Source organism: Solanum tuberosum, unplaced genomic scaffold (genome assembly GCF_000226075.1).
Source record: "Solanum tuberosum cultivar DM 1-3 516 R44 unplaced genomic scaffold, SolTub_3.0 scf00217, whole genome shotgun sequence".
NCBI classification, from domain to species: Eukaryota; Viridiplantae; Streptophyta; class Magnoliopsida; order Solanales; family Solanaceae; genus Solanum; species Solanum tuberosum.
Genome location: NW_006239142.1, coordinates 625,267 through 638,497, shown reverse-complemented (window position 1 = coordinate 638,497; position 13,231 = coordinate 625,267). Strand labels below are relative to the sequence as shown.

General features: G+C 32.7%; 2 protein-coding genes across 3 annotated transcripts; both read left to right on the top strand.

Moving 5' to 3' along the window:
- Positions 1 to 581: 581 nt before the first annotated feature.
- On the top strand, positions 582 to 7,957 carry LOC102592827 (uncharacterized). Of its 2 annotated transcripts, none has more exons than XM_015312806.1 (4): positions 582 to 780; positions 1,626 to 1,927; positions 2,719 to 2,888; positions 4,534 to 5,293. In XM_015312806.1, the coding sequence occupies exons 2-4, from the start codon at positions 1,819 to 1,821 to the stop codon at positions 4,537 to 4,539; spliced, it is 285 nt and encodes a 94-aa protein (XP_015168292.1). In that variant the 5' UTR covers positions 582 to 780; positions 1,626 to 1,818; the 3' UTR covers positions 4,540 to 5,293. The 2 variants fall into 2 exon arrangements, with proteins under 2 accessions (XP_015168292.1, XP_006356363.1); XM_006356301.2 differs by lacking the exon at positions 4,534 to 5,293 and adding an exon at positions 7,643 to 7,957 and having other exon boundaries at positions 590 to 780.
- A 1,232-nt stretch (positions 7,958 to 9,189) lies between these two features.
- Positions 9,190 to 10,894, top strand: LOC102604439 (pentatricopeptide repeat-containing protein At2g42920, chloroplastic-like). Its single transcript, XM_006356333.2, has one exon. It carries the CDS (start codon positions 9,243 to 9,245, stop codon positions 10,809 to 10,811), a length of 1,569 nt encoding a protein of 522 aa, XP_006356395.1. The 5' UTR covers positions 9,190 to 9,242; the 3' UTR covers positions 10,812 to 10,894.
- The last annotated feature ends 2,337 nt before the right edge of the window (positions 10,895 to 13,231 follow it).

Genomic DNA, 13,231 nt, shown 5'->3' with positions numbered 1-13,231 from the left:
GGGCCAAAACCTTTTATATAAGGGTAATTTACAATAACCTCACTAGTATATAATCTAATTACTTAAATACACGTTATGTTGTAATATTATGAATCTTACCAGATTTTGGTTCGTCCAGATACATGTATCTCAGAATATATGGACTCAAAATTAGGTTAATTTGTTATAGATATAGTCTATCCAAGTAGATTCACATGTATCTAGGATACATAGAAAAATTTCGCGCTCTCGCCTCCCTCCCATCTTGCTTGTCACTCTTTTATCTCGCTCGCGTATCTGGTATGCGAGATATATACTAATTATACTAGATTTTTTTGCTAGTGTTATTGAAACAATCCCCTTGTTTGCCATATTTAATTTTAAAATCTTCTCATTTCTTGATGTTCTAGAATTATAAATTTGAAAAGAAAAAAAAGAAGAGCTAGCCCGCCCAACCCTTGACTCTTTTGGTGTTGGGTTGAATTGAACATTTTCAAGCCCTTCAAAATGAAGAACATGATCCACCCTAGCCCTTTAAATTCCTTGGTCCATGAGGCTTGGGTCGGCCCTTTTTGACAGCTTTAAATATAAGGCTATATCAAACCATTTTACTTTTTTGTTTAAACCCTAAATAACCCGGCAGCACTACAATCTCTGTCATAGGTGATGGTGGACATGGCTGCTTCAGGCAAGATTATTTTGATCAATCCCGATGTAGTTGCAGGTGGCTGTTATTCTGGTGTAGGAACTCCATTGACAGATTACACCGCTTCTCTCATCATCTCTTTTGGTTTCTTCCATGTATGTATCTACTCCGTTTTTTTGGGTGTGATGGTTGTTATCTCAAATTGTGTTTCTTTGCTTAATTTTTTTTTTGGCTGTGCTATTGATTGCTATTTGGGCTTCGTCTGAATGGGACTTATAGGTTCTTTTGCGTTGATGAATTTAACTTTCACCTGGACTATTAATTGGAACAGATTGCGCCTTCTTGGCAAAATGCTATTGGAATTAGGGCTTTTCACCAAACTGCATCAGCTTAGATTTTGTTTCTAAATTTGAACGAGTGTTTGCAAGAAAATGCTATTGGAATTTAATAAAAAAGAGATAACCCTAACTTCAATTAAATATGAATTAGGTAAATTTTCCTTCTTGATTTCAACTTTCCACCTCTCTATCTGCTTTGCATGTTCAGTTAATTTGTAATCATATTTCAATAGTTCTAAATTGGGCTAGTAATAGATATAGAAAAATAAACTCCAGACAACTTACAATGAAGTATATACCTTACTCTGCTTAAAATTCCTTACTTTATCAGCTTCATAGGTCACACAGTGGTTAAACTGGTGTCATTTTGATTACGTAAGTACATACTCTCTATCATTAGAGTTGTAATCTTTCTGCGACTGCATTGAATCTTCTAAATGTAATGAAAAGTTTTCGATATGGACTTGAAAGTAAATGTAATTAATTTAGCCTATGATTTGAATTACATGGTCTGTTTCAAAGTATTTGATGCTTCAGTTTCACATATTCAAGCTAACTGTGATTTAATTGATATCTTAAAAATGTATATTTAATGATGTTCTTTATACTAAAAGGACACTAATGATGTTCTTTATACTCATCTTAGGTTTTATTGTTCTCAGGAAATTAATGTCTCTTATCATGATTTAATGAATTTGCGACATATTGTCGCTTGCTCCATTAGCTAGAAACTCCTCAAAAGAATGATTCGCACCAGGGATGTGTCCTTGATGTTCTTAAATTACACTTGTAGTGGAATGTTTCCCAGTGCAGTGTAGTTTACTGCCCGGACCATATCAAAAACGTGGAAGCTTTATGTTTACTATGCTCACAGACTTAGTTCACCACTGTACTACATTGGGTTCAACATCAGACAGTTCAGATGAACCAGATACTCTCAGCATTAAAAAGGTTTTGCATGCCGGTTAGTTCGAACATAAAACTGCGCTTGCATCGTTCCTTTTTTCTTTCGTTTTTCATCTGTTAAGATTGTTTGACATCTGCACGTAATGTAAATAATACAACCAAATATGGCTAAAATATTACGATTAGAATCTCTTTATATTGCATTAAAAAAGATTCGTAACAGTGAATTTTACTCGGCAAAATAGTTTGAACACGAATCAGCTGAATTTTGCTGTGGTGGTGATACAATTAAGCTAATTTCCCATCAAATGCCATCTGCAGTGACAATTTTATACATAGGAGCTTTAGAAAATCCCAACACTTCAGCTCTTACATTTGCGTATAGAACTTTGGTGTTGCATATGAGTTTGTTTACAACTCAAAAACTTCAAATCTTTAATCAATATCGAATGTAATGTTCCATTCTTCAGTCACAAATAATAGGCTTAACCATACAGAAGGGCTTATAATCCTTTTGATGTTGATATGTTCCTTACCATTTCTTTGATTGGAAATATAGATGTTTGCTTACAAAATCTTTTGATGAGAAACTTCCTTCTTCTAAATACATCTGTGCCAGTGATTTCTTTGCATACCAATTCTTACAACAACAATATAAGAAACTAGAAATGTGACTTGAAAGATTTTCATCATTGAATGGATATCTTTCTTTTTCAATACAGTAAACAAATATCTTTTGGTTTGATTTTTCGGCCGTAGTTCTCTTCGTCCAAAGCTATGGCGAACTGGGCAAAATTTTCCTTTGAACACATCATTTCTATGACAAGAATGATATTTTTGATTTTGCAGATTCTATGGTTGTTCCACCTAAAGATGTTATTGATACAATGGCTCTGTATGTTCTCGACGGAGGTTGTGCTTTTGAACGAGCCATAATGGATCCTCTCTTCAATTTCTTCTTTGAGCTTGGGTCAAAGAAAAGTACTTACTACATTTGGAGGCTCTATTCTCTTCCTCAGGTAACTTACTGCAGCTATATAGTCTGGATGGATGTTATTGCAGTTAATAGCACTTGTTACATAACTTCATCAATTTCTCTTACAATGGAACTAAATGAATACTAAATCAATGAAAGCAACATGAAGTAATAAAATCAAAGAATGAGATAGTTGGAGAATAGTATTAACAATACTGATACAAGAAATTAGACCATGCTCAGCTCAACTACCTACTAATCGCCTATCATAATCCACAACTTCCATATCCTCCTATCTACGGTTATGTCCTCGATAAATTGTAGGAGTGTCATGTCATGAAATTATTGCTTAGAACTAGCACCCAGTAAAAATATGATTTCTATTGTTTGTATAATAAAAATGTAATGAAATAAACAAGAGTTTATATTTTATTCATTGACAATATATGATTTATCATTTAACTGCAATTTAATTATTTGTTATTAATCATATTAAGTGATAATAATCACCTAAAACTGAAAGTAAATAACCTTTTATAACATGTTAATTACATAAAACATTGAGAAATTGTATGATATATATGTATAAATATGAGTTAAATCTAAAACAGATATCGAACATCTGATATGACAAAAAAGGGGATACACAAACACACACATATATAATTTACAAAGAAAAGTAAAAAACGAAGAAAAACATATATAGAAAAATGATATAAAAGGGTAAAAAATTACTAACCCCTAGACCCACCAAATTCATCAACAATAGCAACACATCTTGCCTGGAACTCATTAGTCCAATGTATGCCAGATGGTTTGTCTTGTACAATCGATGCAACAACTTTAGGTACGTTGTTGGTCAATTTTTTGTCTGAGTTGATGAGTCATAAGATTAAAATTGAAAATATACGAATCATAATATTTGATATCATTATTATTAAACACCAATCGAGAATTGCCATACTTGACAACAGGGGAATGGGGACGGAAAAACATTCTCCCAAAGTTAGACGAAAGAGAATTAAGAATGTAAAGAATACTCAACACTCTATGAATATGTGGTACTTTGGAGAAACTTCTTGACCTATTTTTATAGGTGAATTTCCACTAAAGAAAGCTCTCTCTTTAGTGGAAATTCACCTATAAAACCAGGTCAAGAGGTTTTTCCAAAGTACCCCATATTTATAGAGTGTTGAGTATTCTTTACTTTCTTAATTTTTTTTCCTCTAGCTTTGCAACAATGTTTCCCCGTCCCCATTCCCATGTTGCCAAGAATAACAATTCTTGATCGGTGTATAATGATATTAAATGTTATGATCCTTATATTTTTAATTTTGATCTTGTGATTTTTCAACTCAGACAAAAAGTTGACCAACAACTTAATGTTGTTGCATCAACTTTGCCAGACCAACCATTTCACATGCGTTAGAGTGATGAGTTGCAGACAAGATTTGTTGCTATCTATGAACTTGGTGGACCTAAGAGTTAGTAATTTTTCACCCTTTTATTTCACTTTGTCATATTTACGTTTTTCCATTTTCTTTGTAAAATATTTATGTGTATTTGCGTATCCTCCTTTTTTTTGTCTTATCAAATGTTCGGTATCTATTATAGATTTAACTCATATTTATCATAAAATTCCTCAATATTTTATGTAATTGATTTGTTATAAGCTTGTTCATTTTCAGGTTTAGGTGATTAATATTTATCAATGAATTTGCAAAACATATTGTCACTAGCTCCATTAGCTTAGAAACTCCTCAAAATAATGATTCGCACCAGGCATGTGTCCTTGATGTTCTCAAATTACACTTGTAGTGGAATGTTTCCTAGTGCAGTGTAGTTTACTATGCTCACAGATTTAATGGACCACTGTACTGCATCAGATTCAACATCAGACGGTATAAATGAACCAAATACAATTAAGCTACCATCAAATGCCAACTGCAGTGACAATTTTATACATAGGAGCTTTAGAAAATCCCAACACTACAGCTCGTACATTTGCGTATAGAACTCATAAACTTCAAATCTTGAATTAATATCTAATGTAATGTTCCATTCTTCCGTCACGAACAGTAGGCTTAACCATACAAAGAGACTTATAATCTTTTTGATGTTGATATGTTCCTTATCATTTCCTTGATTGGAAATATAGATAGTTTGCTTACAAAATCTTTTGATGAGAAACTTCTTTCTTCTAAATTCATCTGTGCCAGTGATTTCTTTGCATACCAATTCATATAACAACAATATAGAAAACTAGAAATGTGACTTTTAAAGATTTTCACCATTGAATGGAAAGATTTCTTTTTCAATACAGTAAGCAAATATCTTTTGGTTTGATTTTTTGGCCGTACTTGTCACGGACTTAGAGTCTTACTAACATTCCGTGTGGCAATTGACAACTTACTCACTACTCTTTTTAAGATCTTGTAAGCTCAAGTAAGCCTTTAAGACTACGATCGCTAAGAGAATGCAAAGAAAGTCTTGGAAAGCAAATATCATTGTAACTTTATTTATCCAAATAGTTATTCATTCTCTGACTACACTAATTTCTAATACATGCAAAATTCAAGAGTAATAGTCTTCAAGCAATGCCTACAATATTTGTTGTATAAATGATCTGATGGGCACTTACTCTATGGAAGTAACTTAAAATCGAAAATGCAAAGCAATAGGAATATCAAGAGATTCAAAGAGTTTAGGCTAATTAATCAACAATTCAATTCAGCAAAGGTACACATAAATTGAGGAAGCATATTAGAAATCATAGAGTGCTTGCTATAATGGATGTTTGTTGCACCAAGGAATCAAACTCATAGTAGTGACTAATAATGGTCAGTACAAGTGAGAAAAGAGAGACAAGTAGATTATCTTGTTGTGTTTAAAGTTTTGAATTCTGAAAATAAGAAAAGCTTTAAGTAGAAAGGGATTAAGTATTACCAATGATGAGGGTGACATATGTTTATAATCTGCTAGAAGTGGCGAAAGTTAGAATTGATGCAAACAAAAGGTTACCAGAAAGTTATAAGATCTCTTCTTGCTAGTTGGAAATATATGAAAATTCATACAACCATAATGAAAGTACCAAGTTTTTAAAGACATTGGACACCATCTTGTTCTGAAGATGAGCGTCGTGACAATTCTAAAACAATTGAGCAAGCTTTTCTAACTGAATTTGCTGAGACTTCTAATACTAAGAAAAATAACAATAGCAAGAACAAGGAAGTATAGAAGAACACGGGATTTGATAAGTCAAATAAAAAGGGTAAATTTCAATTTAAGAAGAGAGGAAAATCCGGTGTTAAAAAGATTGATATGGCCAAAAAGGATTGTTATTCTTGCCACAAGATGGGTCATTTGACGCAGAATTTCCTGGAGTAGAATAAGGTAACATCATGCATTGTAACCCCTCATTTTGCTTATGTATATAGTATTGCATTAATGATATGTAGACTAAGGTGCCACCGACCACATCGCTAAAGACAAATGATAAGTTCTTTAATACTGTCGGTTGCCAATTGTAGTGTTTTTGGTGTCAAAAAATGTGTTTTGATGTTGTGATTATGTTTTTGATAGCATGACGGCGTTTAGAGACCATTCGAAAGAGAAAAACTTGAAATTATGATTTTGGAACGTGTGTGGTCTTCATTGTGATAGGCTACACCTTTCTGGTTTTTAGATTGAGCTCGAGAATGTAAATTCATTTTGGTTAGATAGAAAATTGGGATGGGTTGGTAGTCGATTCATGTTTACTTATTAAAACTCATGGCTCAGACCTTATTTTTGGAGTATTTCGAGAGTGCTAGCATGTTATTCTTGTTGTGTGATCATCTCTTACCTTGTGGTTATTGTCCGTAGTTGTTTTGTGATCATTGGTACTTGGTAGCTTATTATTGGCCTTAGCCTGGTGTAGGCTAGTGCCTTAGCGTTTTGGAGATGATAGGCCTTAGAATTCTTTGACGTCGCTTTGGATGGCTTAGCTTCCTGTAGACTAATGTAGCAGACTTGGATTTGATAATGTGAGCCTTATCTAGGCGATAACATAGTTGCGATAACCTTTTATTCATAATTCCCTTTTTACTACGACCCCAATGATTATGTTGTGACTTTGGGCTTTGCTTGATGATTTGGGGTTGGATTTGATTCGGGCTTGGAGTGGTTTGTTGGAAACTTTGGGGTGGACGTCAATCTCTGGTGGTCTTATGTTGGTGACTTGACATGAGACTCTTCTTCGACAGTTCGTATAGCCATAAATTTAAGGTTTGGGCAGACCACCATTTTAGACATAAATTCAAGATCTGGGCACATGACCTTCAGTTGCAATTCAAGTTTTGGGCACATTATTCTCTATTGAGTTGATACCTAGCTGCATGGTTCTATTGGAATCATTGGATGTTCTATCCGCGATTCGACGTTTGGACTATGCACTCTCCTGTTCATGATTCATAGAATTTCATACTCAGTAGTTATAGCTCTTCTGTGTACTCGTTAGGCTTATAGGGATCTGTTCAGGTGATAATATACTTAAACTTGCACAAAAGTGTACTTTCTGGACTTATGGAGTCTAGTTACGTTTAGTTAGTTACTTGCTTTTCACTTCCATTCATTCTTAGACTCTTGTGCATTCATGTTAGATTTTCGTTATCATTTCATTGAATTGACCTTTGCTAGTGTTATTTCTTGCGTTTCATAGTCTTTACTTTTCTAGCTGAGAAGTTGATCTATGATGCCTACTGAGTACATGTTGTTTTGATACTCAAACTACATTTTGCATCTGTTTTCGTGATGCAGATTCGAGCACCAGTCATCCGCGTTGATAGTGAGCCAATTGTTGAGGTATTCAGAGGCAAGGGTGAGCTTTTGACGTCTTGGATCTGTTTGCCTCTTTTTGTGATAGTTGTTGGCTAGTTTTTAGCATTTGAGACAAGTCTGTATATTTTTTGTCTACCTTTGGAATTTGTACTCTATTGTAGTAGCTTTTTACATGTGACTAATAGGTTTTGTGTTGGATCTCTTTTGGTTGTATGTATTGGCTTCTGTTCTTATTTTCCGCCGTCTCCTTGAATGATATCATGCATCTATTATTAATTGTTTGTTTCTACCTTATATGCCTGTTACTTGTTGTTCTAGGTTACCAATTGAATTACCTACCGGTGAATTATAATATGTGTCATCTTGACTCGAGTTTTCGAGTCCTGACAAGGAATCCAAGACTGTGTTCACGTACACCACACTCCCAAAAACTGAGATTACATTGAGTATATATTATCATACGAAAAAAGAATTGGGGTTTTGTTGAGTACTACCAAAACACTAAAACTATAAAAAAATAAAAATAAAGGAGGAGCATATGGTCAAAAAATTAATTTCCAAATATGTGAAAGAATCTGGGAGAATACTTAAAGTCCAGTCGATGAATAAAATAATCAACCTAGAAACTATGATTAACACTTATTGCTAAGCCTATATATATTGGGTGGTATCATGGAGGTGTCGCTGAAGAATTAAATTAGACACCAATGATATCAAGACAATATGTAGATTTATTATGGTGGTATCATTGCGGATCGAAGAAAATTCCAATGATACCATGATAATATATAAATATATTGTGATGGTATCATGGAGGTCTCATGGAAGGATTGAAGCAACAACAATGATACCATAACAATATATATAAAATTAAATTGTGGTGCAACAATAAAGAATATTATGATTTGAAAAAAATGAATGAAAAAGAAAAAAAAAAGAATAAAAAATAATCGAAAAAAAGAAAAGGAGAGGAACAAGAAATAAAGAAATTCAAAAATAAAATAAAAATGCAAAAATAAAAGGAACAAATATAGGAGAAAATGGGGAAATTTGAAGGGAAAAAAAGAGAAAAATAAATAAATAAATGAGAAAAAAAAAGGAGTATATAATATATTTTTTACTAATTTTGATTTTAATAAATAAGCTAGTTATTTTAGTAATTTTTTAAATTATTTCTTGTTGTAATCTAATTAAGTATTTAATTTTCCTACATTTTTATTAGTCTAAAAAAAGCTAACTACTATATTTATTTTTAAAAAAAAATATAAAGGTAAAAAGGAAGAAAATATTTCTTCACGTGAAAAGAAAGATGAACCTTTCCCAAAATAAAACAAAAAGACAAAACACAAAAAAGAAAAAATAGCTATTTTAGGTAATTATTGAAGCGACATCAAGGTAAAAGGATATGAATATGTAATTAATTTGTTGATATGGGGCATGAGCTTAGTTTTGGTGTGAATGATCTTAAGTCAGCCTAGTGCTAAATAGACCCTACATACCTTATCTATTATGCCAGTTGAGAGCTGCTATTCATACTTAACAAATTGCTCTCTTTCTACACATTCTTGATAAAACAGAGATGTCATCAAGTGTTTGCTCATCAACTTCCATTTCTAAGTTCATCTCAGATCAACCATATCTTCATATGTTAGAAACCAAATGTACCACTATGACAGACCTCAAAAAGATTCATGCTCATCTCATAAAAAGTGGTCTAATTAAGGATAAAATAGCATCTAGCCGCGTTCTTGCGTTTTCAGCCAAGTCTCCACCCATTGGTGACATCAATTATGCAAACTTGGTTTTCACTCACATAGAAAATCCAAATCTTTTCACTTGGAATACTATCATTAGAGGTTTCTCAGAGAGTTCAACTCCACAATATGCAATTCATCTCTTCATTGAAATGTTGAACAATTCACAAGTACAACCACACTTGCTTACTTATCCTTCAGTTTTTAAGGCGTATGCTAGAGGTGGTCTTGTGAAAAATGGAGCTCAACTTCATGGGAGAATCATCAAACTAGGCCTAGAATTTGACACATTCATAAGAAATACTATGTTGTATATGTATGCAAGTTGTGGTTTTTTGGTTGAAGCAAGGAAATTGTTTGATGAGGATGAGATTGAGGATGTTGTTTCTTGGAATTCCATGATCATGGGCTTAGCTAAATCGGGAGAAATCGATGATTCTTGGAGGTTGTTTAGTAAAATGTCAACTAGAAATGATGTTTCTTGGAACAGTATGATAAGTGGTTTTGTTAGAAATGGGAAGTGGAATGAAGCATTGGAACTATTTAGCACAATGCAAGAGGAAAATATTAAGCCTAGTGAATTCACTTTGGTGAGCTTGTTGAATGCTTGTGGACACTTGGGAGCACTTGAACAAGGGAATTGGATTTATAAGTATGTTAAGAAGAACAATGTGGAGTTGAATGTCATTGTTGTTACTGCAATAATAGACATGTATTGCAAGTGTGGAAACGTTGAAATGGCGTGGCATGTTTTTATAAGCATCTCAAATAAAGGGTTGTCTTCTTGGAACTCTATGATTTTGGGCTTAGCTACTAATGGATTTGAGGATGATGCGATTAAGCTATTCGCGAGGCTACAATGCTCCATTCTGAAACCGGATTCTGTGAGTTTCATCGGTGTACTAACCGCGTGCAATCACTCAGGATTGGTAGATAAAGCTAAAGACTACTTCCAATTAATGAAAAAAGAATATGGTATTGAACCATCAATCAAGCACTATGGTTGTATGGTCGATATTCTTGGTCGAGCAGGACTAGTTGAAGAAGCAGACGAGGTTATAAGAAGTATGAAAATGGAACCTGATGCTGTCATATGGTGTTCTTTGTTATCGGCTTGTAGGAGCCACGGGAACATGGAGTTGGCCAGATGGTCAGCTGAGAATTTGCTTGAGTTGGATCCAAATGAAAGCAGTGGCTATGTATTGATGGCAAATATGTATGCAGCCTCGGGCCAATTTGCAGAAGCTATTGATGAAAGGATATCAATGAAGGATAAACATATAGCGAAAGAACCGGGATGCAGTTCAGTAGAAGTTAATGGTGAAGTTCATGAGTTTGCTTCTGGTAGGAAGTTAGATTCTGAGTTCCATGATATATATTCTTTGATGCACTAAACAGAATTAGGAACTTATAGTCTACTTAGAGCCATTGTACACATAAAACAACATCATTTGTCACACACCTTTTATGAAATGTCCGCAGAACTAAGAGACTGCAAATTTAGAGTAAATTTCATGTCAATCAAAAAACTGATCAATAGGAAAACCATCTAACAGATTAATTAACCGACTTAAACTAGACCAACTTCCACTAACTCTAGTCTAACTACCCATAACAGATTACAGCTAAGGCACAGCTGTACTAGTCGTTAATTCCTCAACACCCTCCCTTAAGCTAGGTGTTATGAACAGATTCTTCACGCCTAGTTTGTTCATTAAGTAGGAAAGATGTACGTGAGTAAGTCCCTTGGTAAGCACATCTGCGAGTTGCTCAGAGGAAAATAGATGCAGAAGATGCACAACGCCTAGCATGCTCATAGCAACACTTGATGATTGCATGTAGATCTATTTTCTCTCTCATTGATGAATAAGTACCGCTTAAAGATTCAACAACTTTCCCTTCTCGTCTCTCGACTTGAACAAAGGGACCTTACAAAATTACACTGTTCGTAGTGACTTTTAAAGATCGTTAGCATTATCTTACAGAGAAAATTATTTTTGCGAAAATTGATGATGTAAGTGTAATACTAATATTAGTAATAGGTATTTGAAAATGATAATTAAATAAGAAATAAATAAAGCTAAATTTTGTGCTAAACTCTCAAATCATCCAATCAAACGACTTCTAATGATTCCTCCCCTCTCCAATACTTCCCTTCCCTCATGAATACATCCATCCTCTCTCTGATACATTCCTATCCTATGTATCCGGATGTCCTATCCCCTCGCAGATACATCCCTCCCCTCTCGGATTCATCTCTCTCCAATGTATTTGCATGTCTGCTGATGTATCCAGAAGTCCAATGATGCAATCAGAAGTCTGGTGATGTATCCAGATTCCATAAATTTTAAGGGATTCTTGTAATTTGGAAATAGTAGGGAAATAATGTAATTAACACATAACACTATGTGATTTATGTAAATTATATTAAATATATTGGGTTGGATCCAATTTGGGTAAATACTTTGCCTGATGGGTCCAATTTATGTAGTTTTCCATAAAAAATTATGTCAATTTGATTGGGGGTACGAGAATCAAACCAACTAATATTCGATATAAAATTTGTATTTGTATATTTAAAATAAAATTCACATTATTAAGAAACTCTATAAAATTTCTATAAATCATAATAGTTAACAATTTAAAAGATTTAGAAAATATTTGAAAAGATCGTGATCCAAAATTAATTATTTTTAGACTCTTCAACTAATAATTAGAACATATAAATTGAAAAATCATTGATATGGATTCCTTTCCTGGTTGGATCCTATGCGGTTCAATATAAATTAGTTGAACTTAATATAAAAATCAAACGTCGAATATTTTTAGATGGGTTAAGAAAGTGCGCACAGCTTGTTTTAATAAAATAGTTTTTATTTAATGTGGTTAATTTATTAGTTAATTATTTCACATGTGCAAGAAGCGTTGACTTCACGTACAGGAATTTTTATTCCCTTGTCTTTTTTTTACTAATCCAATTTTGACTTTTTATTTGTCAGTTTTGACAAAATAAGAAAAGACAATATTTTTATCTATTATACCCTCAATTTATTTTGAAAGTTAATGTTTCTGAAAGAAGTATAGCCTTTTTAATGAGTAAATTTATTTTGAAATTTTATTTATTAATATGGGTAAAATGATAAACTCACTATATCAATTTCTACCTCTGTCCAATTTTAATTGTTATAGTTTTCCTTTTTGGAATCAAACGATAATAATTTTGACTAATATTTTATGATGTATTTTTTCATCGTATTGATATGGAAAAAGTTGGAATTTATAGTACTTTTTATATAGTTTTTGAATATCTATTTTTTTTGTTTAAAATATTAAATTAATGTAATCTAATTTAACTTTGGAAATTAGTCAAATCGACTTTTGAAAAGCGCAACATAACAATTAAAAATGGACAAAGGGAATATTTATTTTCTTAATAAGTGTGTCAAGTAAAAAATGGACAAATAAATAGAAATGAAAAGAGTATTTATTAATGAAAGATCACGCTTTCACACGTTATGTCATAGAAATAATTTTGATACAATTAAAATGTACATGTTTAGAAATTTCATAGAGATTCTATAGATTATAATAGTTAACAATTAAATATAGTTAAAAAAATAGATCTAAAAAAATTGTTTTTAAATTCTCAAATAATAACCAAGACATATAAATCAAATCATATCCACATCAATGATGCAAATTTTAATAAAGTATTCACATGTAATGCTGTTAATTAATTAATTATATGATCGATGTGCAAGAAGAGTTGACTTCTTGTACAAGATATTCTCCAACTGAAAAGAATATTGTTGGT